Genomic DNA, 26,365 nt, shown 5'->3' on the forward strand with positions numbered 1-26,365 from the left:
ATGGAAAAGATAAAAATTGGAGATGGAGGAAACTCTGAACCGAAAGCAAAGGAAATGGAGAATGAAGCTCATGAAGATCAAGAAAGGGAAGATGAGGACAGAAATGATGATCCATTCAAAGATCTTCCCAAGGTTTGGAGATTTAGCCAAAATCATCCGAAAGAACTTATAATTGGTGATCCATCCGAGAAGGTAAAGACTCGTTCCTCTTCTAGAAAATTGATAGACAATTTTGCTTTAGTTTCTCTTTTTGAACCCAAAAATATCAATGATGCTTTAAAGGATGAAAACTGGATTTTGACAATGCAAGAGGAACTTAATCAATTTGAGAGAAATAAGGTTTGGACACTTGTTGATAGACCTCAAAATCAACCTATCATTGGCACAAAGTGGATATTTAGAAATAAGTTGGATGATAAAGGTGTTGTTGTAAGAAATAAAGCCAGATTAGTTGCTAAAGGATATGCACAAGAAGAAGGAATTGATTTTGATGAAACATTTGCTCCCGTAGCTAGATTAGAATCTATTAGAATGCTTCTTGCTTTTGCTTGCTTCAAAGGGTTCAAATTGTTTCAAATGGATGTTAAAAGTGCCTTTTTAAATGGTTTTATTGATCAAGAAATATATGTGGATCAACCCCCCGGTTTTGAAAATACAAAATTTCCATGTCATGTGTTTAAACTATCTAAAGCATTATATGGTTTAAAACAGGCTCCAAGAGCTTGGTATGAAAGACTAAGTGGTTTCTTGATTGAAAATGGTTTCAAAAGAGGTATTGTGGACACCACACTTTTTACTAAGCAAGTGTTAAATGATCTTCTTATTGTGCAAAATATATGTAGATGATATTATTTTTGGTGCTACTAATGAGTATCTATGCAAGGATTTTTCCACCACTATGCAGAGTGAATTTGAAATGAGTATGATGGGAGAATTAAATTTCTTCCTTGGACTTCAAATACATCAAACTCTTGAGGGAATTTTTGTAAATCAAGCAAAATATACCAAGGAATTGCTGAAAAGGTTTGGCATGGAGGACTCAAAGCAAGTTGGAACTCCAATGTGCACTTCTACAAAACTTGACAAAGATGAAAAAGGTAATAATGTGGATGAAAAACACTATAGAGATATGATCGGAAGTGTGACGACCCCACCTCCCCCTAAGGCGTACCAAAGGGTTCGGCGGATCGCCTGCCCAGCTCTCGCCAGGACTCACTCACTATGGAACTCGAATCATGTATATACATCCATAGACAATAGATGCTCAAGTAAAAGATAAGAAACTTCTACACACCAGAAGTCTTCAAAGTTTTTACCATTCAAGTACAACCCTGTAACGACCCCACCTCCTCCTAGGGCGTACCCCAGGGTTCAGCGGGTCGCCTGCCCAGCTCTCGCCAGGACTCACTCACTATGGAACTCGAATCATGTATATACATCCATAGACAATAGATGCTCAAGTAAAAGATAAGAAACTTCTACACACCAGAAGTCTTCAAAGTTTTTACCATTCAAGTACAAACATCGAATATACAAGGGTTCTCATTCCTCATACAACCAGCCCGTGCCAAGCACTAGGGCGAGAACCATTACAAGGCCAAAGAACTAGATCAACTAGACTATACAGAACGCTCGTCCTTGCTCGCCTCCCCTGCTAAGGAAAACAATTGACGTGGTATGAGCTAAAAAGCCCAGTGAGGTTCTATATATATAAACAAGTAATTAAACAAGGAACTTTAGTCATGTAGTAACATTTAATCCAGAAAACATGTCCAATATAAAGCAATGATAATACATTCATTAAAAGGATACAGGCTCACGAGGAGCTATTTGTTTGTTCGTTCGTTCCCTTGACATTTCCCCTTATTCCTCCAATGATTTAAAAATTTCCTTTTTGAGAAGTAAAACCCTCGTGCCTGCGTTTGTTCATTCATCCCTTTCCGGACGTTGGCCGGACTCCACCCATCCGGACGTTGGCCGGACTCCACCCATCCGGACGTTGCCGGACTACAAGGTAATACTCGAGTATACCAAATTCACCCAGGTCACCATATCGCCCGACCAAGTCCGCTTCTGGCTCGAGTCGATCGGTAACAAGGGCAAGGGCCCAGTTCAGCCAAAGAGGCTTACATTCATGCGCAACTAGTATTTCAACATTTAATCACCGAAAATTTCATATTTATTTAGGTCGAGTGCGATAAAGTACACTGAATGTTATAGGTTGTAAAACCTTTATCTTGATAATTGGAGGAAATTAGATATGTATGTTGGGGAGGAATCTCGAATGTGGTGATTTACTCTTGGGACCGGCCGGCTCGAGTTGTGAATTATCCTACTTTGGATTCTCGTGCCCGAGTACTTCAGAGTTGAGGCGATGCTAGCTACTAGGTACTTGAGACTTGTATTTTGGAACATGAACAGGCTTTGTCCGACTAAAATGAATATAAGAAATCTACGGACATCTAGTGACTAGGAAGTGACGTGAGAGACCGGACGGGGTCATCTTAGTTGAGTCTGGAAAATATTGTAACCCAAAAGATCTTTGTGGTGAGATTGAAATGATTCTTAGTACGTGATCAACTTTTGAGAACTACTTTTGATCTGATTAATGCAAGTTGGAATTTCGAGGTCGAAATTCTTTTAAGGGGGAGAGAGTGTGAGGACTCGCAAATTCCTTGCATATTTCTCAAAAATTCCCTTTTATTTAAAAATTATTTGGAAATTATTATTTCATGTTATCCATGGTTCAATCACCCTAGAAAAGTGCCAATGACCATAGGAAATTAGGGTTTTCCTATTCGTTTTCAATTCAAGGTGAAATCGGATTTTTCGTGTAACCGCAGTATAATTATCCGGTACCGAGTAAGGATCAAATTTGGTGCTTAAGAGTGACTTTTAAGTGAGAAATAATATGTGGTTAGAAGCAATGATAAAAAGTTAGTGAATTGGAAATAAAAACCCTAGTACGTGCGATTTAAGAGAAAACGCGTCACACCGACGTGTACCGCGCACTACCGATTGAACCACCACTTGATCACCACTTTCTTGCCATACAAGTTTATCATTAATGGAGCAAAATATCTTCCCCCTCTTAGCCCTCCTATTGGCCGAAAATTAGAGGTTAGAAATGCAACAAGAGAGAGAAAAATTTGTGGTCAAGATTAGTCCAAGTGTTAGCCAAACTTGTGGCTAGAATTAATCCTTAGCTTTCCAACCTTCTTATAACACAAGCTTAGCTTAATTTCCTTCATTAATTCTGCATCTTGGCCGAAATAAGAGAGAGAGAGAGACAAAGAGAGTTCATCTCATTCTCCTTCATTTCTTCTCCAAATCTTGAAAAGTTTCTTCTATTCGCGCAAATCTACTCCGATTAAGTTGTTATCTAGCACAAAGGCTACCTACCGGTGTAATTTTCTTGAGGAACAAAGGCCTTGAACACTTGTTTCTAGTCTCCTTGGAAAGGTATACATGCTGGAACCTTGACTCTCCGATTAAATTCACGATTAGTTGCTAAATATGTCACATATGGTTGAATTATTGATGTATGTGGTGAAATAGAGGCTTGGATCATGATTTTTCCATCTTAAAAACATGATCCTTCTTCAATTGGAAACTCCAAATGTTTACTTACTCTTACCAAATAAAGAGGAGTAGTTTAGGATTTTCTTGAGTATTTTGTCTACGGGTCTAAATGTCCTCGTTTCGCTTTAAAGTCTTTTATACATTCTACTCTATAATTGTCAAGTTTCTTGGATTGCACCTAATTGTTTGTGCTAGGTGAGCTGTAATATTCTTTTCGTTTAATCTTAGGTTTTCTCGGTGATTAAAGATAATATCCGGAAAGATATTTTGCCGTTATTTTTCATACATAGGTGAGTGTTCTATATACGTTTTGTTTCTATGACTATGAGGATTGTTGTGACTATGGGATTATTTGTGAATATTTGATTAAATGTTAATTGTTTTCTATGATTTCTAAAATGAACTTTTTCTAGGTGAGTGTGTACTTTATCGCACTCGACCTAAATAAATATGAAATTTTCGGTGATTAAATGTTGAAATACTAGTTGCGCATGAATGTAAGCCTCTTTGGCTGAACTGGGCCCTTGCCCTTGTTACCGATCGACTCGAGCCAGAAGCGGACTCGGTCGGGCGATATGGTGACCTGGGTGAATTTGGTATACTCGAGTATTACCTTGTAGTCCGGCAACGTCCGGATGGGTGGAGTCCGGCCAACGTCCTGATGGGTGGAGTCCGGCCAACGTCCGGAAAGGGATGAATGAACAAACGCAGGCACGAGGGTTTTACTTCTCAAAAAGGAAATTTTTAAATCATTGGAGGAATAAGGGGAAATGTCAAGGGAACGAACGAACAAACAAATAGCTCCTCGTGAGCCTGTATCCTTTTAATGAATGTATTATCATTGCTTTATATTGGACATGTTTTCTGGATTAAATGTTACTACATGACTAAAGTTCCTTGTTTAATTACTTGTTTATATATATAGAACCTCACTGGGCTTTTTAGCTCATACCACGTCAATTGTTTTCCTTAGCAGGGGAGGCGAGCAAGGACGAGCGTTCTGTATAGTCTAGTTGATCTAGTTCTTTGGCCTTGTAATGGTTCTCGCCCTAGTGCTTGGCACGGGCTGGTTGTATGAGAAATGAGAACCCTTGTATATTCGATGTTTGTACTTGAATGGTAAAAACTTTGAAGACTTCTGGTGTGTAGAAGTTTCTTATCTTTTACTTGAGCATCTATTGTCTATGGATGTATATACATGATTCGAGTTCCATAGTGAGTGAGTCCTGGCGAGAGCTGGGCAGGCGACCCGCTGAACCCTGGGGTACGCCCTAGGAGGAGGTGGGGTCGTTACAGGAAGTCTACTCTATTTAACCGCAAGTAGACCTGATATTATGTTTGCTGTTTGCTTGTGTGCTAGATTTCAATCTTGTCCAAAAGAATCACATTTGAATGCTGTAAAAAGGATCTTTAGGTATTTGAAAGGTACATTAGACTATGGTCTTTGGTATGCTAGATCTAGTGAGTTTGCACTATACGGGTATTCGGATGCTGATTTTGGAGGTTGTCGTGTGGATAGAAAGAGTACTAGTGGAACTTGTCACTTTCTTGGAAACTGTTTAGTCTCTTGGTTTAGCAAGAAACAAAATGCAATCTTTTTGTCTACAACCGAAGCGGAATATATTGCCGCCAGTGCATGTTGTGCTCAACTTTTATGGATGAAGCATACCTTGAATGATTTTGGATTGTTGTATGACTGCATGCCTGTATTCTGTGATAATACTAGTGCTATAAATTTGATCAAAAATCCTATTCAGCATTCTAGGACAAAGCATATAGATATAAAGCATCACTTTATTCGTGATCTTGTTCAAAAAGGTGAAATTTGTGTAAATTATGTTTGTTCTAAAGATCAATTTGCTGATATCTTTACAAAAGCTCTGCCATTGGATCAATTCATTCATCTAAGATCAAAATTAGGGATAATCGAAAAATCATCTTAAATTTTTCATAGCCTTCGGACGTCCGAAAGAGAATGAACGGACGTCCGATGATGTTCTTCAGCTATTTTCCAGAATGCACCTGTTTGGATGCAACTGTCGGACGTACAACTTCCTTCGGCCGTCCGACAGTGCAACGGCTCATTTTTTAAAACAACTTTCTTCCTCATTTGCTTCAGACTCTTCCTATTCTATTTCCTCTCGGACGAAAACTCTCTTGTCTCTCACTCTCAAATTCATATCATTCTGAAGCCCCCATTCCCAAATTGACTCAACCAAAACTTTTCCTGATCAATTGCGATTCATTTCTCCTGATCATTTCACAGAATCGCCTATCATTTCGCACATTCCCAAATTTTCCTCAAAACCCTACTTTCTCATAACCGCTCTGTCAAATCTTGTACAAGGCCTTTTTGTCCCAAAATTTCTGTGCGATTCACTTCCCTACTACTGTGTGCATCATTTGCATCCTTCATTCCACACATTTCGCACAATGGTGAATCTAAGAGGAGGAAAGGTTACTGCCGGACGCAAGCATCCACTCAGGGATGAGGATGAGGATCTTCCTACGGTCAAACGTTCATCCAAACGCTTCAAGAGAGGAGCCATAAAGGGTCAAATGTCACGGCCTACTCCACAACCCACCTCTCAGCCTGAATCTGGATAGGGAACCTCTTCTCAACCGCCTCCAAAATCAGCCACTCTCCCTACTTTCTTTGATGATGCTGCAAAAGACAAACACTCCTGGATATCCCAGAAAGGTGTCATCCCTCAACGAACTGTAAACTCTTCTGAATTTCGCCACATAGGTTTAGAATCCATTCTGAGTCTATTTACTTTCCAGAAATGGTAACATCTCATTTCTATGCCCAATGTCTATTATCCTGAAATGCTGCATCAATTTTTTGCCAATCTTAGGAAAGGCACTGACTAAACTGAGATCATGTCCAGGGTTAATGGGGTAGACTTAGTCTTTGATTCTGAAACTGTGAATTCCATTTTAAATACTACCATTGAACGTGGATGCAAGGATAAAATTGCAAATTTCTTTTCCTATGAAGAGCACCCTACTGCTGATAATCATTTTGATAGGGCTAAAATGTTGACTTATTTTAAAAGAAGTTTTTCCTCCCCTGCTGATGCTAAACTGAATGATCTTGCTCCTATGAATCTAATTGCCTTTTCAATCATTTCAAACCTGCTTGCACCCACTGATGGCCATAGAACTGATGCAAACAAAATGGAGTTGTATCTCTTTTACTGTTTTCGAGAAAAAATTCGTATTGATTTTGGTTTTGTCATGTACAAGTTTTTACTTCGCTATGCCACTGATTCTCGCAGAAAATTATCTTATGGAAAGTTTCTTCAAAAGATATTTGAATTTTACAAAGTTCCAATTCTAGGTGTTTGTCCCAAAGAAGCATCTTCTTATGCCTTTACCAAAGGATATTTTGAAAGGAAAAATCTTGTTTTTAAAGATAATCTGTGGGCTTATAAGGGGGCATCATCTAGTGAACAGAGGTTTAAGACTGCACATGATCCTTCATCTATTTCACTCACTCCCATTCATCCCAGGAAGTCTGCCACTAAAGCATCTTCCTCCTCCAATGATGAAGTGATTGAGCTCCTTCGTGAACTCAAACAGCATGTTCTTCTTCTAGAACATGGTCTAATGCTCACCATGTCCTCTGAGCAACAAACAGCCTTCCTAGACAAAAAGAACCTTCTTTTTCCCCCACCTGTGGTTGAGGAAGTTTCCCATGACAAAGAGCCACACCCCATTGATCCAAGTTCATCAATTCCAGACCCTGGTTCATCAACTCCTGTGACTCCTCATGGCACTTCCACATCAGATAAAAGCAAGGCACCAGTTGAAGAGGCTGCTGAAGATGATAAAGAAACTGACGAGGAGGACCTCTCCCAATATCAGCTCTCTCGAAGAACACCTGGATCCACATAGTTCACCATTTAGGACATTTGCATTTTGTTTGTCTATTTTATGTGTTTGTGGTATTCAACAATGGATATGTAATGTAATGGATATTTTATGTTTCTTTTGGTACTTTTTGATAGATGTTTAAGTATTTTGAATGATGATTGTGTGGATGGAATGAATTTCTTTTTGGTTTGCATTGATGAATGTGTTTGTGGATGAGATGGATGTGATTGATTGCCCTTTTGTGATGACAAAAAGGGGGAGAGGACTGGATTGATTTGATTGATGATTGATGATGTTGGATTGATTGATTGATTGATGATTTGATTAAATTTGTATTGGCTGATTGATTGAGTTGGTAAAATGTTGGATGTTGGCTGCTTAATTATCATATTTTGGATAATTGTTTGATTCGGTTGGGCAGCCAAGTGAGGGGGAGTTTTTCAAGTGTTTTATGATTCACTAAGTAAAGGGGAGTTCTTGTCTATTGAGAAAGGGGGAGTTTTTATTGTAATCATCAAATCTCATTTCAAACCTTTGTTTTGTCATCATCAAAAAGGGGGAGAATGTTATTCTTGGTTTTGATGATCACAAAGTACTTTGAAATGTTTATCTAACTTTCTTCAAATATAAGTGTTGTTTGCCTATCAAAGAATCAGGTACTAATATGTCATGAATTGCAAATCAACCAAAAGAAGAAGCAAAAACAGGTCACTCATGTCGGACGTCCGAAAGGAATCTGTCGGACGTCCGAAAGGAGAAAGAACATCAAGAAGGGAGCTCTGTCGGACGCTCATAAGGAAGCATCGGACGTCCGGAAGGATCGGACGCACACCTCGGACGCACATCAACCGCATCGGACGTCCGAAAAATTCCAAGATGACTTGCCAACTCTCTGCCTACGATCGGACGCTGTGCTGTCGGATGATATAAACGCATCGGGCGTTCGAACTTCAACTTGGCTGTTTTCGGACGATTGGTTCGGACGATGATTTGGTCGTCGGACGTCCGACAGCTCCAACGGCTAACTGACTCTTCATCTACCTTCTATCCGTTGGAAGCATTGATGAAGCCCATTTTTGGTCCCCTTTAAAAACAAACTGTTCAGAACCAAAAAGGGACTTTTGCACACTTAGTTTACAAGATCTCAAGAGATATTTTAGCTAGAAAATAGTCTCCAAAGCTAGATTTGTTCTCTAAGTGGTGTGAATTTCTTGTGAGCATTTCTCTTGTGGTTGAAAGTTTCATTAGTGTAGCTTTGTTGAGGGTTATCTGAGTGATTGTAAAACTTCTTGGCTTGACTAAGTGAGGCTTAGGGCAAGGAGGAAGTGCTCCCTCCATTGTACATCTAGTTGATTGTCTTTCATCAAAAAGAAGTTGCTCAACCTAGTGATTGGTCTTCAAGTTTGAGGAAAGCTTGGTAGACAATCGGTTTGATATTCTATCTTACTTTTTGTTTAATAAAATTCTCATTGCTTATCTATACTTGTTTTTTTTCTGATCAATATTGCTCTATTCTTCTAATCTACTTGATTGATCTTTACTAGAAAAGAAGGTAAATTTATATTAAAGAAAAAGTGCACAAATTTGATTAAGATTTTAATCAACCTAATTCACCCCCCTCTTAGGTTGTCTTTGGGCCTTACAAAAACCCCTTTTTAAACTATATTTTGGGTCAAATCGTCGCATTTTCAAGTCCCATTTAGACCCATGTTTTTCATTTTCTTTTTATGTCAAAAATTCATTTTGCAATAAAAAATTGAATCAAAAGCCATTTTTCTAAACTTGTCTTTTATTTTTCTTTATAAAAAAATGGGGCGCGACAGACTTTATATGAGAGATTAAAGGTGTTAAATAGGTAGTGGTACATTTGAAAGGGTGGTAACATCATTAGTCAAAGAATTAAGAGAAGTTGTGGACAAGAAGTGGGTTATGTGGCAAAACCCTAGGCAAGTATTTTGTTTGACCAAAGGTTAGAAGAAAATTTAAACTAGTTTTGGCCTTTTCTTTTCTTTTTGTGGCCGAAACCCTTAAGGCTTGTCAAGGAAGAGAGAACTCCATTTTCTTGCATTCTAACCCTAGTTGATCAAGAGCAAAAAACCAAAAGAGAAAGATCTTGAGTTAGTTGAGAAACTTTCCTCCAACCCTAGAGTTTGCTTCTAGCTTGAAGCTTTCATTTTGGTGGATTGTTTTGGTGGTTCAAGCTTCTTACAAGATAGGTAAATGATCTTTAAATTATAGTTTTATGGTGTTATATCATGTACTTTAAGTTTTAAAGGCAAACTACAAGTTGTTTTGGATGAGATTTGGGGTTAAACTCTTGAATTAAACAAGTAGTGGTTGAGTTAGTTAGTATGCCTACTGTGTGTTTGATGAAATGTTTAAATTTTGTTCATGGTTGTTTATGAAGTATTAACATGTTTTAGACCCCTTTTGAGTTAGATTTAACACTTGACATGTTGTTTAAGTGAAAATCATGAGAGGATGAAGGTTACATAAATATGTGAACTTGTGGACTGTTTTCTTTTTCCTTGGCTGACCGGTATTAGAAGGAAGGGTTTCTCCTTGATTTTTGTGGTTCAAATGTATCCTAATCAAGCCTAATAAACTTGGCTATACATTGGTTAAGCTCATGTGTGAGTTGGAATGAAATTTGAGCAAGTAAAGTGGTGGTTTGGACCATTAGTGGTCTGTTTTGGTTTTTCTTGATGGCTAGACTGCTATGGTCATTCTTAATCATGTTTATGTGTTACATTTTGAAATCCAATGGTCCTAGTGCCTTGACCCCCTGTATATGAACATTTGAGGACTGATTTGGGTGAATTTGAGCCCTAACAAATGAAGATAGCACCAAGAACTAATGTAGTTTTGCTTGAGGTTAGGGCTGATCCAGAGTTGGAAAATTAGCCAATTTGTATGAGCTACTGGTACTGATAGGAGACGATCCAGATTGATATTGTTGGTCCTTCGAGTCTAGTTTCCAACGCTGCTGACAGCACCTGATTCTGATTTTCCTACAGTGAGATATAGCCGTTTTCCCAAAACTGTGCGGGCACAACTGTTTTACCCGTGAAGAACATTTCAAGCTTGAATGAAACTTTTCTTGTGCCAAACTTTCATGCACTTATCAAACTTGTTTTCTCATGAACTTTTACTGCATTTTGTGTGATACACCGAATGTTAGGAGATTATTGGCTCCGTTTGGATTAGCTGTTTTTTGGGTTGTTTTTCAAAAACAGCACTGTAGCATTTCGTTTTTGAAATACAAGTCCGTTTGGATTAGTTGTTTTTGGGGTTGTTTTTCGAAAACTATATGAAAAACTTTTACTGTAAATGTTTTTTGGATTATTTTCAGAGGTATTTTTAAAACATATTTTTGGGTATTTTTATAATTTATAATTTTTATATTTTTATTTTTATATACATTTATGCATTTATAAATATTAATAAATAAATATATTTATATATTCGCTAAAAAATATATTATGTATTATATTTTTATGCATTTATAAATATTAATAAATAAATATATTTATATATTCGCTAAAAATTATATTATGTATTATATTATATATAATACATAATATAAATGTATACTATAAATATACATTAATATATATATTATGCATAAATGCACATTTATATAAATATATAATATATAAAATATATATTACATATTATATTATATATACTTTATATAAATATAATATTCATATAAATATATAAAAATATTTTTTAAATAAAATAAAATATTTATAATATGTATAAATAAATATATAAATATTTAATATATAATATACATTAATATTAATTATAAATATTATAATATTATAAATATGGTGTTTATATAGTATTTCATTTTGTAATATTTATTGTAGATTTCATTATATAAATATTTATATAATATATAATATATAATTTTCAATTTGTATAATATACATAATATAATATATTATACATAATATGTGAGAACCCGTAAATTCCCTAATAATTTTCCTGGGATTTTTTCCTTTAATGGCATGTTTTCTGCATTTTCTGGCTTAGGAAAATTTTCCTGGTTAATTTTAGGAGTAAATATAATTTTTAGATGATTTTTCTAGTATTAGATAGTTTTTGAAAAATTACGGATATATAACGGACGTGGGACCTACTAGTGCGAAAAGTTCGGAAAAATTCGGCCAATTAGGTTAAGTTTTGGATACTGGTTGAAATTTATCGGGTGTTAAGAGATAAGTAGAGGTTGAGATGTGATTGATGTGAGAGGGACTTAAAGGATAGAGATGCTTTAAATGAAGTGACAAGTGTCACCTTAAGAGTGGTTGTAACTTATGACAACTATTCACCTTTTTGACTTATTTGACCAATTGATTAAATATTTCAAAAATTACCACAAAAATCACCATTTCTTACCTCCATTGTGGCCGGCCACCTTGAGCAAGGAAGAAAGAAAAACTCTTCAAAGTTTGGCATCCATCTAGTGCAAATCATCCAAAGGAATCACTTAGACTTGTTTCTACTCCCTAAAATCTCTTCTTTAGGTGTTAGTAAGTGGTTTGGTGAAGTGTTTTGGGAAGCTAAGAGGACAAGCAACTCTTCCTCTCTTGTTTACTAGGTGAGTGATGATTGAACTTTCTCCTTCACTTAATGAAGCTTATTTAGTGCCTAGTGGTAGTTAAAGTGATGAATTTTGTGGTTTACTTCTTGGCTTTGGATGAATTGATGAAGTTTTCAATTTATTGATGAATTTTCTGGTTTAATATGAATGTGATGTTGTGGCTATCCTTGATGATGGGAACTGATGTTTAATGACTCTAGTAGGTGTATATGATAGATAATTGTAACCAATTTCTGGTTTGGAAGGAATTTGAGAAAGTTAGGGTTTTATATCCTCAATTCTGTCTGGTTTTGTATCTCATGGTTAGAGGCAGAATTGGCCTTGGCTTAAAACATGAAAGTTGTAGATATTGATGTTTTAAAGGTGCCTGTAAAATTTCAGGTCAATTGGAGTAGTGTGGAATGAGAAAAGTCGAAATTACTATTGCTGTTCTGGTTTGATCCGAATGTGAGAACTGCGCCTGTAATTGGCTGTTTTGGCTGGAATTGTTTTGGAATTTGTTGTTGAGGTCTTCTGATGAAATGTAGCTTGATGTCCTAGCTACCATATGCCTTTGGAATTTCTGAATTTGGACATGTATAGACTGAATTGTACTGATTACAGCATAATGTAGTTTGTGAACCTGTTATTAAGGTTCTGGTTTAGTAATTCACATATTTGACCTAGTTATGCTAGGAATTGGACTGAGTGACCTTCTATATTGTTGTAGCCCTGTTTCTTAGCTTCGAAACGGTGGGTCTTACACCCTAATCCGATAATCGTAGTGACTTTAGTGCCATTCCTGCAAAATGTGGTCAAAGACTGTTTTATTCAGGGCTCAAGTTAGTTCCATTTCCGGATTTTCTGGTTTCTTATAATGCTTATATATGCTTATGAAACCCTATTGGGGTGGTGATTGACATTGCTTTATGACTCGTTATCGAGTCTCATTGTACTAATTTACGTGTTCTAGGGCGTGACGGTGGTTCACGACGTACTTTTGACGACGGTGCATGAAACATCATTTACTTGATTAGTGAGTATACTACTCACTTGAATGTTTATAATGTGGCTTTGCTATATGTGATTGTGATGCCTTGAAGGCTTATTTGGCTATTGGAAATGATTAAGGTGAGGGTGTACTTGACCGCCCTCATCCCTTTTTATCCTGTTAATGACTGTTTACCGTTTCACTGTAATACTGCACTTGCTATATGAGATATTGAATTCCATTCATGGGAAACTGTTTGGGTGTCGGTTGGACGAGTATCCAACGGCCCTACTGTATTACTGAGCTCGACCCCGTTAGTAATCAATTGAATCGAACCAGCGCGGGCTTGGTCGTGAAAATTGACTAGCCACGGGGACTGAAATGGGAATCTTGTGGTAATGAGACCCTTGGTTCCGGTGTACTCGAGTATCACCAAAAGCTACTGTTTGGAGTGCGGGCCCGGTTGGGGGTATGTTGGGTGGAAGGAATGGAAGTGAAGTGAGGTCTACGGTCGGGTATTCTTAAACATTGACGGAGGGTCAATGAGGTTGGATCAAGAATGTAAGCGTGGAAATGGGCTCTTGAGAGCCGCCCGTATCCTTTTACCGATTTGTTTTATTCCTTAATTGTGTACTTGAAATGAAAGGTTATGCTATATGCTTTTCGTTGCTTATGTGGTAGTAACTCATTGAGCTTTAGCTCACTCCGTTCCATTTGTTTTCCTTACAGGAAAATGACTAATTTGGGGAAAGGTTGTGCTAGTTGGTTGTCAAGTTGAGCTCATGTAAATGTATATTTTGAATAGCTCCTTGAGGGTGAAAACCCTAAGTGTTTTGTTTCAACCAATGGTTGGTTTGTAATTGGCTAATTGCACATGTATGAACTTGTTGGATATTTTAGTATGCCGCTTTGGCTTGTAAATGTTAGATTTCGATGTATATATGTTGGATTGATGTTTGGTTGAACTCCGGATTCTGACGTGGCCGGTACTGTTCATCATCGGCTTCGATTTTCGTTTTTTTTATTTTGTGATTTTGACTTGTTTGCGCGCGTTGGTGTGTTCCGGAACGTAGTAGATCGACGTAAACTGACCCGTTAGTCCTGGCGAGAGCTGGGCAGGCAGTCCGCTAACCCCTTTGGTTCGCCCTAGGGGAAGGTGGGGCTGTCACATAATATGCATATTACATTATTACATATTATGTATATTATATATTATACATAACAGTATTATACACAATAATGTACATAATAATATTATACATTAATAATGTATATATTATAATATAATGTACATAATATATAATGTATAAATATTTACACATTTATGTATACAATATTACATGTTATGTATATTATATTATGTATATTATATTATATTATATTATGTATAATATACAATATTAATGTATATAAATATTTATATAATATAATATATATATAATTTTCAATTTGTATATTTGAATTTATATTAATATAATATATATATGTATAATATACATAATTAAAATATACAAATTGAAATATACATATGTAGTTGTTTTTGATATAATGTTTGGATATGGTGTTTTTGGAGTTGTTTTGAAAATACACATTTACTGTAGCATTTGGAATGTGAAAAACAGTTTTTCAAAAACAGCTGTAGACACCAAATTTTTAATTTATTCTTATTCTTATTTTTAGTGATAATTATTTTCTATTTTTATTTACTAATCTCATGATTTTTGTTTCAGGCATTTTTTTAGCATTTTATAGTATTTTAGATTATTATTATTATTTATTATTTTATTCTAGTTTTTCTATATTTATCGTTGCTCATTTAGTTGTTTAATTTTATTTTAAGACTTTTTAGTATTAAGATTTGGCGGAAAAAGAAAATTGTTCAAAAAATATGCTTTATATTTGATTTAACTAATAAAAAAAAGAAAAGAATAAAAGGAAAAAAAGAAAACCAAGCTCATGCACCAAGAGCCACACAGGATCCGAGCCCATTCCTTCATATTATATTTCTAGGCGGAGAGTGCTGCAATTTCTTCGGCTTTGTAATATTTTGTTAAGCTCCTTTGTTTTCATTTTTTCTCCTCCGTCTGATGATCTCAATAGAAAACACCTAGCTTGATCCAAAGTTTACCAGAAAATAGGAAGATCTAAGGTTGTAAAAAAATACAAAAAAAATGGAGTTCTTTCGGGCCTTAGATGCTAGGTTTTAGGAGTGAGTTTCTCATATAAAAAGCTGAGCAAAGGAAGAAAAAAGAGGGCGGCGGAGATGGGAAAAGACCGAGAGAAAAGAACGAGAAAGAGCTGAGAAAAGGAAGAAATGGTTTCGGCTGTGAAAAAGGCAAGGAAAGTTACGGGCTGGGGATGGAAAGAGTTCTTTGGCTGAACAAAGAGAGGGAGTAAGAGGCAGCTAGGGTTAGGGAGCTAGAAGGAGAGATGGAGTGAAACCGAGAGAGAGCGGGGGGGGGGGTAGTGGACGACGGTTGGAGCAAGAGAGTTGGACGGCTAGAAAAAATCTGGAACAAAGAAATAGAGCGGCGGCGGAGACAGAGAGGAAGGAAGAAAAGAAAAACCAGGGTGAGGGAAGGTATCGAGAAGAAAGCAAGAAAGTTTCGGAGTGTTGGAGAGGATGAGCTGAAGCAGGAAAGAAAAGGAAGCAGAGGAGAAACTAAGAGGAGAGAGGAACTTTGCAACAGGGGACAGCTACGGGGAGGTTCCTTCATCAAAGCCTGGGGTTGATTTCTTCATCAAACTCAAGCGAGGCTTCCGATCCAAAGGAGGTCAAATAGAAAATAGACCCCGTTACCCTTTTGCAGCGATTTCCTCGCATGTTAGTTGCATTGTACTGTCTAAAGCTGCTTTCTTTAGTTGTTTATTGGCGCCTCTTTTGCCGTTTGATGGTTCTGTGTTTGCCTCCATGTTGACTGATGATTATTTGCTGATGATGTTACCTAGAATTTCCTTGCCTTGCCTAGGAGTGAAGAAACTAATTGATGCCTTACTTCGCTATAAAAATGAATAATGCTTGCATGGGCCTGATTCGAGTGATGATTCGATTCCCTTTTGTTTCGTGGTAAGGCAATGGCGATTCATATAGAAACCCATTCTGTTTTGATGATTTGTTATGCCTAAGGAAGGCCCAACGAAAGTTGCAGCAAAAGCTGCGACTAGGCTGCATTTTTATTGTTGTTGTTGTTGTTAACTGTCTTGGCTATGTTTTTTTAGTCTAGAACTGTCCAATCAAAGCCCTTCTAGAAAAATGGAGTCTTGCTTGAATCTGTTCTTTGAGGTTGTAGATTTCTCGTGAAAGTGGACAGCAAACCACTCGTTGGTTCTTATGCGCTGTCTCCTCTTGTTCGTTTCTTTCGCTTCATGGGTTCCCTTGTTTCATGCCTTTCTTTGATTTACCTGTTGGATGTTGAGATTCTTTTGATGGATGTGAGTCATGCCCAGAACGCGTACAAAAAAAAAAAAAAAGTTTGCTGGTCGGCACTTGCATTCGTTGATGTATTTTTCCATTTCTTTGTTGGTTATTTACATGTCCACATTGTAGACACCAAATATTTGATTTTTTAACTTTATTTGTTTAATTAATTTAATCTTAGCTTTATTTGTTTCAATTTTAGGGTTTTCATTTATTATTATTATTTTTTTATTATTATTATTATTTTATTTTTTATTTTTTATTTTTATTTTTGTTCTAGTTTATTTTTGGCTTCACATTAAATTTCAGGAAAAACAAAAAGAAAAGAGAAAAGGAAAAAGAAAAAAAGAGTGAAAATGACAAGTGGGACTGCATGCACTTGGACAAGTGTCTTTTCTATGTTTTAGACAACTAAGCACCTAAGAGTTGAGGTGTTAGGGACACTTGGGAAGTTAAGGAATTTTTGGGGGTCAAGGTAGAATTTTGTGAGGGCTAAAAAATAAAAACAAGGGGAAACGGAAGGAAAAGGGAGACAGCTAGGGTTTTGGAAGAAAGGGGGTTACGGAGCTAAAGAGGGATTGGAAGAGCTGGTGTGACGGCCACGAAAAAAGAAAAAGCTCACGGGGGGACATGCTAGTGACGGCGGCAAATCTAGAACAGAGGGCCGAGAGAGGGAGATGGAAAGGCAATAAAGGGGCGGCTGAGTATTGAGGAGGGTTTTAGGATGGTTTTGACGGCTGATTGAGAGGGGCCGCGAATGAGATCGGGCAAGGAAAAATCAGAGAAGAAAGGCTTCAGGGGACAAAAACCAAAAACAAAAAAGAAAAAACAGAGAGAGCCGAGAGAATAGAGAGCCGATAAAGGATACTGTGGAGGCTCGTGGCTGGAAAAAGCAGAGGAAAAGGAAAAACCAGAACAGTGGCGGCGGAGCTGGAGAAAAACAGAAGGAAAAACGAGAGAGCGACGGAAAAAAAAGGGAAAAACGGGGAGCTGCCGTCAGGGGGCTGGGTCGGAGAGCAAAATAAGAACAAGGAAAAGGAGAGTTTCGGCCGTGGGCTTGAGAAGCAAATCAGGAAAAAAGAACAAGAAAAGAGGGGAAAAGAGGGCTTTCTGGGGGAAGGAAAAATCCGGAAAAGGAAGAAGAATGGAAAAGGGCTCATGGCGGAGGAACCAGGTGCCAGCGGATTGAAAACGGGGAAAAGAAAGAGAAGAGGGGAAAGTGGGCGCAACAACTCCAGTGAAGCTGGTCAAGCTCAACGAAGCGGCTCCAAGCACAGCAGTTTCATGGCCAGAGCCTCTCATCAACTTCTTCTTCACCTGCTCCTTTCCCGTGGATGACTTGAGCAGCGCCAGCAGCGGGGACTTCCAACTTACCAAACCGTCACGACCTCACCGATTTCACCATCATTGCTTGCAGAATCTTCCAAGCAAGAGTTCGGTAAGTTTGTTCTTTTTTTTTTAATTTCAGTTCTTCCCAAGCTTCCAAAATGCGTCCGTCGTGGCATTATTTAGTGCAAATTGCCTGTTAATTAGCTTAAGTTTCTGAATACATGTGCTTATTTGCTAATTGGACTGAAATCTTGGGTTGCTGGTAAAATTTTGGGGCGGGTTATAGATTCGTTTGAGCAGAAATTAGCTACAATTTTGTGTGCCCATTTGGTGTTCGATGAAATGCCCAATTGAAATTTCTACTTGAAAAATGACCTGTCTGCATTTTTACGTGTGAAGAAATGAATATCCGGCAAGTCTAATGCTTGTCAAGGCAGAATGGACAATTTTTGAGGGATTTTCGTTATGCTTGTGTTTGTGCCTTTTCTGTTTTCTTTTTCTTCTTTCTCTGTTTCCTATCCCTTCCCGGGCATGAATCTGGCTTCCATCCTGGATCGGTGTGAGAGGGAGTGTTATGGGTTTCATTGTATGATTACGAATGGTTAAAATTGTTACCAAATTTGGCATGTCTCTGTTTGCGAAGAAAGCTGAAATGGCCGCTGATGTGTTTTGATCTTCAATGGTTTAATGTTCTTGATTTGGTTGTATTAGTCAAAAGGGGGTTGTGATAATAAAAGGGGATTGTATTAATCCGAATCTCAGGTTTTAATTTGGGGTTGTGCATGATTTATGCACTGAATCAGCTAACGATTGTAAAACAAAAATGATAAGAAGCTTCGAATGAATCTGCGTTATGATGTTTCATTGGGGGTCACTCTCTTCTTGTGCTGCTTGTATAATCTTGATGTTAGAGTTCAATGGTAAAAGGAGTAAGTGGGGGATTTTGTTTTTTACTAATTTGAAAGTTGATTGAGAACAAACCCAGAGGAAAGCTCGCGGATGTAAACTTGCAGAAGGTAGCATAAGAAGAGGAAAGTTTCTGTGAAGCATGAATCAATAAGTTTCTGAATTTGTGCAATCGACCCCAGACCTTTGGTGAAATCACATTCAAGCCCACATAACTTCCAGATCTTGTTCAATTAAGTCATGATTTAATCGTAAATTGACCTCTGGATGTTGCCTTTCTTTAATTTCGACCCCAACGTCTTCATGATTCTTCCAATCAAGTCCCTATTTTGTTGTGATTGAACCCCAAGTTCCCTCCTTATTCTGCTGTGGCCCAAAATCTGGAAATTGAACTAATTTTGCCCTTTTAAGTTTAACCTTATGTTTGCACATTTTATGTGACTTTTTGGATAGATTAATTCTTGATTTTAGATAATAATTGTGGCTTAATATTTTTTGTTAATTTGTTTATGTCATTGGGTTTAGTATTATGGTTTAGGCTTTTTTTTTGGGTAATTATATTTGATTGTGTGACAGCCCCACTTTCCCCTAAGGCGAACCAAAGAGGTTAGCGAATTGCCTGCCCAGCTCTCGCCAGGACTAACGAATCAGTTTACGTCGATCTAATACGTTCCGGAACATACCAATGCGCGCAAACAAGCCAAAATCACAAAATAACAAAAAAAGAAGAAAAACGAAGCCGATGATGAACAGTACCGGCCCCGTCAAAATCCGGAGTTCAACCAAACATCAATCCAACATATATACATTGAAATTTAACATTTACAACCAAATGGCATGCCACAAAAACCATTCATCATGAATATACATGTTTGGTTTGCCAATCAAAAGAAAATGAACCCAATACACATTAGGGTTTCAGTCAAAGAGCTATTCAAAAGATACATATACAAGAGCTCAATTTGGCAACCATCTAACACAATCTTTTCCAAAAGTGGTCATTTTCCTGTAAGGAAAACAAATGGAACGGAATGAGCTTAAGCCCAGTGAGTTACTACCACATAAGCATCTAAAATCACATAAGCGTAACCGTTCAGTTCAAGTATGCAAATAAGAAGTAAATCAAATCAGTGAAAGGATACGGATGGCTCTCAAGAGCCCATTTCCTCGCTTATATTCTTGATCCAACCTCATTGACCCTCCGTCAATGTTAAAAGTACCAAACCGTAGACCTCACTTTACTTCCATTCCTTCCACCCAACATACCCCAACCGGGCCCGCACTCCAAGCAGTAACTTTAGGTGATACTCGAGTACACCGGAACCAAGGGTCTCATTACCACAAGATTCCCATTTCAGTCCCCGTGGCTAGTCAATTTTCACGACCAAGCCCTCGCTGGCTCGATTCAAGTGACTACCAACGGGGTCGAGTTCAGTAATACAGTAGGGCCGTTGGATACTCGTCCAACCGACACCCAAACAGTATCCCATGAATGGAATCCAATAACTCATATAGTAAGTACAGTAATACAGTGAAACGGTAAACAGTCATTCACAGGAATAAAAGGAATGAGGGCGGTCAAGTACACCCTCACCCTAATCATTTCCAATAGCCAAACAAGCCTTCAAGGCATCACAATCACATATAGCAAAGCCACATTATAAGCATCCAAGTGAGTAGTATACTCACCACTCACGTAGGTGAGGTTTCATGCACCGCCGTCCAAAATACGTCGTGCACTAACGTCACGCCCTAGAACACGTAAACAAATACCATGAGACTCGATAACGAGTCATAAAGCCATGCCAATCACAACCCCAATAGGGTTTCATATGCATATATAAGCATGATAGCAAACCAGAAAATCAGGAAATGTAACTATATTAGCCCTAACAACAAAACAGTTTTGGCCTCCTTATGCGGTAATGGCACAAAATGCGCTACGCTTATCGGATGAGGGTGTAAGACTCACCATCTCGAAGCTAAAAGACAGGGCTACAACAATGTAGAAGGCCACTCAGTCCAAATCCTAGCACAACTAGGTCAAAAAATGCAGAATACCAAACCAGAACCGTAATTGCAGGTTTACAAATCACACTAGGCTGTAATTAGTCCAACTCAGTCTATACAGGTCCAAATGCATTGATTCGAAAGGCATGCGGTAGCCAAGACATCCAGCTACATTTCATCAGAAGACACCAACATCCAAATCCAAAGCAATTCCAGTCAAAACAGACGATTACAAGCGCAGTTCGCACATTCTGATCAACCCAGAACAGCAACAGTAAAATCGACATATCTCACTCTACACTACTCCAAATGATCTGAAATTTTACAGGAACCTCAAACACATCAATACCTACAACTTTCATGTTTTAAGCAAAGGCCAATTCGTCCTCTAACCATATGATACAAAACCGGACAGAAAAGGGGGTTATGAAACCCTAACTTCCTCAAATTCCTTCCAAACCCAAAATTGGTTGCAATTACCAATCATTTACACCTACTAGAGTCATTACCCCTCATTACCAACCATCATAAATAACCACAACATCATGATCACATTAAACCAGAAAATTCATCAATAAAATAAAAATTTCACCAATTCATCTCAAACCAAGAAATAAACCACAAATTTCAGCACTTTAGCCACCACTAGGCACAAATTAAGCATCATTAGGTGTAAGAGGAAGTTCAAGCACCACTTACCTAGTAAACAAGAGAAAAGGAGTTGTAGAACACCTTAGCTTCCTTGAACACTTCCACAAAAACACTTACTAGCACCAAAGGAAGGGATTTTATGGAGTAGAAACTAATTTATGTGATTGGTTTTAGAAGATTGAGCTAAATGGAAGCTAAAATGTTGAAGAGTTTCTTTCTTCTTTGCTCAAGAGAGGGCCGGCCATGGAGGAGAAGAAAAGAATGAATTTTAGTGATTTTTTTGGAGATATTTAACTCAATTAGTCAAAAGGTCAAAAAGGTGAATAGTTGTCACCAAGTCCAACCAATGGAAGAGTGACACTTGTCACTTCATTCAATGCATTCCTATCCCTTTCTTTTCCTCTCACATCAATTACTTCACATCCTCTACTTATCTCTTAACACCCGATAAATTTCACACAGTATCCGAAACTTAACCTAATTGGCCGAATTTTTCCGAATTTTTCGCACTAGTGGGTCCCACGTCCATTATATAACCTTAATTTTTCAAAAACTCTCCAATACTAGAAAAATCATCTAAAAACTATAATTACTCATAAAATTTACCAGGAGAATTTTCCTAAGCCAGAAAATGCAAAAATTATGCCTTTAAATGGGAAAAACCCTAAGAAAATTATTAGGGATTTACGGGTTCTCACAGATTGGGCTTGTAATAAGTGGATTTAGTTTATTTTTCTTTTGGGTTTTGGTTTGGGCCAGAGAGCTAAGTCCCATCTGTTTGGTTGGCTGTTTTTGGGCCAAAACCATACACTAGCCCGCTCTTTTGCCTTGGACTTTTGTTTGGTTTTTGGGGGGGCTTTAGCCCAAGAAAATGGAAATAGCCCAATGGCCTATTTTGCCAAGAAGCCTGATAACGAAATTTCATTCCAGTCCCCTGACTTTCGAGTGTTTCACTATGGCCCTAACAACTTGTAACTTCCTTCAATTGAGTCCCTAATTTAATTGCAAATGGGTCCCCAAACTTTATTTTCCTTTAATTTTGACCCCAAAACTTGGTTAATTTTGGCAATCAAGTCTTTTTTTTTCTTTTGACTTCTTATAATGTGAGTTGTTTATATGATTTAAGTGATTCAATTTCACAATTCATTTTTATCTTTTATGATTATTTGTTAATTAAAGTGATGCCTTGACCTTTTCTTTGTATTTTGGAGGGTAAATAAGTGACTTTACTTCGTTAGAGCCCCAACTCAAGGGAGGTACACTCTATCCCCTTATTCTTTACATTATTTGACCATATGTGCCCTATATGATCCAACGTGCTAAGTGAGAATTGCATGTCTACTTTGCTTTCCTTGCCTTTCCTTAATTCCTTTCATTTATTCATTTGCTTTTGCTTTTATTAAGTTATTCTTTATGGGGTATGTATACACCTCTTGGCTTGTAATAGATAGGGCTTGGAAAGTATTTTTGTCCATTTTTCCCTTCCCCTTTTGTTTTTAGTTAGCAAATGTAGTAGGTTCATTAGCTTGATTGCTTGCTTTTGTTGCAACGTGTTAATTCGCTTTATTAGGCTCTTGCATTTAGTCGAGCATGCTAAGTGTTATGTGCTACGTGTTTATAGGTGATTGGCATGTCTACTTGCTTTCTATAGTCATGGATGGATGTGATGGATGAATACACGTCACCACACTAGTCCAACGCTAGTTGTGGCTCATTGTCCCGTTTTTCACTAGTCCAACGCTAGTAGGAATTCATAGAAAAGGCTAGTCCAATGCTAGACCCAATAGGCCGTCCCCTCTCGTTAGTACATACTTGCATGTTTCACTACATTTCATGCATTTTCCTTAGTTTTTCTAGCATTTGGTATGCCCCTCTAACCTTTTCCCCTTCATCTTAGGTTTTTGCATCTTCATGCTAGTTATAGGGTACATTTGCTTGAGAGTCCCCTTTCGGTAAGGGAAACGAGCGAGTGTGGCTACAAAATAGCCTTAGCACGCTAGTTCTTCTTTCTAATCAAAGGGAAAATTAAAGTCGTGAAGTTAGGAGTCATTCCCGTACCCGACTTGATGCATTCCTATAGGTTCATACACTCTCATTTTTATCATATCACTTCCTCACTTTCTTTATCCACATTTTCTCACTACTTATATCTTTCTCAATACAAATGCCATGCATCTTTTTCCATATCCATTAGTTACATCCAACATGCAACGCATATTTTGGGTAGAAGAATTAGGAAAAGTGGGGTTAAGTCACGCAACTAGCTTTGGCTAGGGTAAGAGAGTGCCTTAGGCCTTACCTTTGCCTTCTTCCTTATCAAATGTGACCCCCGATCCCTTTCTTTGGTTAGGTAGACCTAAAAGTTCTTTAAAAGGGTTTGTTTACTTTTTCGTTCAAAAACTAAAAATCATTTTTAGGTGACTTGGTACACCCTAACTCTATACCAAGTGGCGACTCCATTTTTTCATCCAAAAAAACCCTTTTTGAACTTTATTTGGCCAAACTGTCGCATTTCACAATCCCACGGCCTTCTATTTTCACTTTCACACATGTTCACATACATATCTCACACACTACTTCCACACCACTTCAAAAAGTGGGGCGTGACACACATTTCTGTCCATATTGTTCTTTTTGTTAGCATTCTGCTTGTGATGTTATAAGTCTGTCTCTCGTGCCTCAAGGTATCCTCATTTGCATTTGTTAGCATTGAAGTTTATCATTTGGTTTGTGATTGTGTCATCATATTAGCTTCCATTTCTCCAAGTGTGTGAAGAAAAATTACTGTTTTGCTTTCATTTTTGCTCATCTCCTGTTTTCTTATGCTGGTTCCATGAGTTGCTAAGAGGATTGCATTCCCGTGATTGCCTTTCGTTACTTGTTTGGATGTTAAGATGCCGCATTTTGTTACTTGGATTAAAAGCCTTGGTGTTCGGTTGGGATGTTGGCTATGCTTGGATGGAAAAACAGTATTTGATTGAACACAATAATTGCAGACAAGTTTGGCTGGAAAATAGCAGCAAGTTGCTTCGTAACATGCATGAAATGGCTTTCCAAAATTGCACTTTGGCCTCTCAAGTTTCCTCTATTTCACTATGGCCCAAACAATTGGAAAAATCAATCAAATTGACCCTTCAAATTTCTTTAGTTTTTACAATCAAGTCACTACTTGTTTTAATCTTTACATGGGTTGTTCACCTTCCTTTAAATGCCTTGGATTTCAGGCTTATTCTCATTTCTTGTGATTACTTGTTAATTGAAGCGATACCTTGACCTTTTCTTTGATTTTGGAGGATAACTAAATAATTTCATTCCGTTAGAGCCCCACTTCAAGGGAGGTACACCCTATCCCTTATTTCTTACTTTATGTGACCCTACGTGCCCTATGTGACTTTACATGTTTGACCGTATGCCTCTTGAATGTTTTTTTTTATTCATTTCATTAATTTGCTTTATTGCCTTTGTATATTTATTTTTAGTTCAATTTGATCATCCGAAAGGCACTTGAATGCCAAATTTGTAATAGTTAGGTATTTATTTTAATTATTTATTTTTATTCTTCCCCTTTAGATTGTAGTAGGGCTCCCCGAATGTAATAGTTAGGATTTTATTCGCTTTATTTATTTTGTTTGATTTACATGCTTACGTGCTACGTGTTACTGCTTTCTTAGGGCGTTGCATCTAGATATCATGCTTATTTGCTACGTGCTATGTGAAATTATGTGCCTTGCATGTCTATTCGCTTTTATTATTATATCTGCTTATGTGGATGAATGCACGTCACCGTGGCTAGTCCAATGCTAGTCATGGCCTTTCCCCTCGACTGTTTGGTTGTTTTATCGCTCTGTGTTTAATTGTGCTTGCATAGGGGAGTCTCCCCAGCATTTAACGGTTCAGATTCAGTCCCAGATGTTTCCTTCTCCTGTGACTTTCTCTGGTATTCATGCTAAGTGCACAGCGCAGGAAAGGCAAGTTCTATGGGCGGACCTTTTAAGAGATAAGCCGGCCTCGGCACCATGGTTTCTGGTGGGGGATTTCAATGTGATTATTAGTGAGAGGGAGAAAAGGGGCGGTTTACCTTTCAGAACTCGGGAGGGAGTGGATTTCTTGCAGTTCATGGCGGAGGCGGGGGTAAGTGATGTTAGTTTCTCGGGCTCGCGTTTTACTTGGTGTAACAATCGCCCGGGCACAGCACGAATTTGGAAACGGTTGGATAGGTTGTTGGTGAATGGGGCAGCTCTGCATCTGCAGCACCAGGTTGCTGTACAACATTTGGGACGTGATCCGTCGGATCATTCGCCATTGCTATTGTCGGTGGTTACACGATTGGATGACAAGCCCAGGCCTTTTCGATTCCTGAATTTCTGGACTATGCACAAGGGTTTCTTGGATATAATTAGAGATTGCTAGACGCTGCCGGTTAGTGGGCCTCCCATGCAGATTTTGGCACTGAAGTTACGGGGAGCTAAACAGGCTCTGAGGCAGTGGTCGCGGTAGGCGTTTGGAGACATCTTTGCGACGGTACGGGGCGCCGAGCGAGAGGTAATGGAGGCGGAGCGGAGGTATGACCTGGACCCGACGGGTATGCTAAGGAGTGAGTTACATCATGCACAGGCACGGTTGAGGTATGCTCTGAATGTAGAGGAAGGTTATTGGCAGCAGAAGGCACGGGTGAAGTGGCTTCGGGAGGGTGACAAGAATACCAAGTTCTTCCACTCAGTGGTCGCTGAGAAAAAGCGGCGGGCTATGATCCATCGGGTGAGAGGGGTAGATGGGGAGTGGGTTGAGGAGGAGGCACAAATAGGAGAGGCGGCTGTGAATTTTTTCCAGGGTTTATTCTCAGCAGACGGTAGTCAGTCTCCCCACCAGATCATGGACCTCATTCCGGGGTTAGTTACTACCCAAGACAACGAAATACTCTCTAGGATACCTACTTTGGAGGAAGTGAAGGGTATAGTGTTTAGCATGGATGCGGAGAGTGCAGCGGGCCCGGACGGTTTCACAGCGA

At 38.2% G+C, this 26,365-nt stretch overlaps 1 protein-coding gene across 1 annotated transcript; it reads left to right on the plus strand.

Moving 5' to 3' along the window:
• LOC113738578 (uncharacterized) lies at window positions 1–25,767 on the plus strand. Its single transcript, XM_072045210.1, has 2 exons — window positions 1–132; window positions 25,255–25,767. The coding sequence occupies exons 1-2, from the start codon at window positions 1–3 to the stop codon at window positions 25,765–25,767; spliced, it is 645 nt and encodes a 214-aa protein (XP_071901311.1).
• Window positions 25,768–26,365: the final 598 nt, after the last annotated feature.

Source organism: Coffea arabica, chromosome 1c, assembly GCF_036785885.1.
Source record: "Coffea arabica cultivar ET-39 chromosome 1c, Coffea Arabica ET-39 HiFi, whole genome shotgun sequence".
In the NCBI taxonomy this organism is placed as follows: domain Eukaryota; kingdom Viridiplantae; phylum Streptophyta; class Magnoliopsida; order Gentianales; family Rubiaceae; genus Coffea; species Coffea arabica.

What these genes read in the sequence shown, in the direction of transcription:
- LOC113738578 (XM_072045210.1), top strand. Translation starts at nt 1, where the DNA reads ATGGAAAAGATAAAAATTGGAGATGGAGGAAACTCTGAACCGAAAGCA. An exon ending in CATTCAAAGATCTTCCCAAG is followed by an intron (nt 133 to 25,254) that starts GTTTGGAGATTT and finishes TTAACGGTTCAG; the next exon opens with ATTCAGTCCCAGATGTTTCC.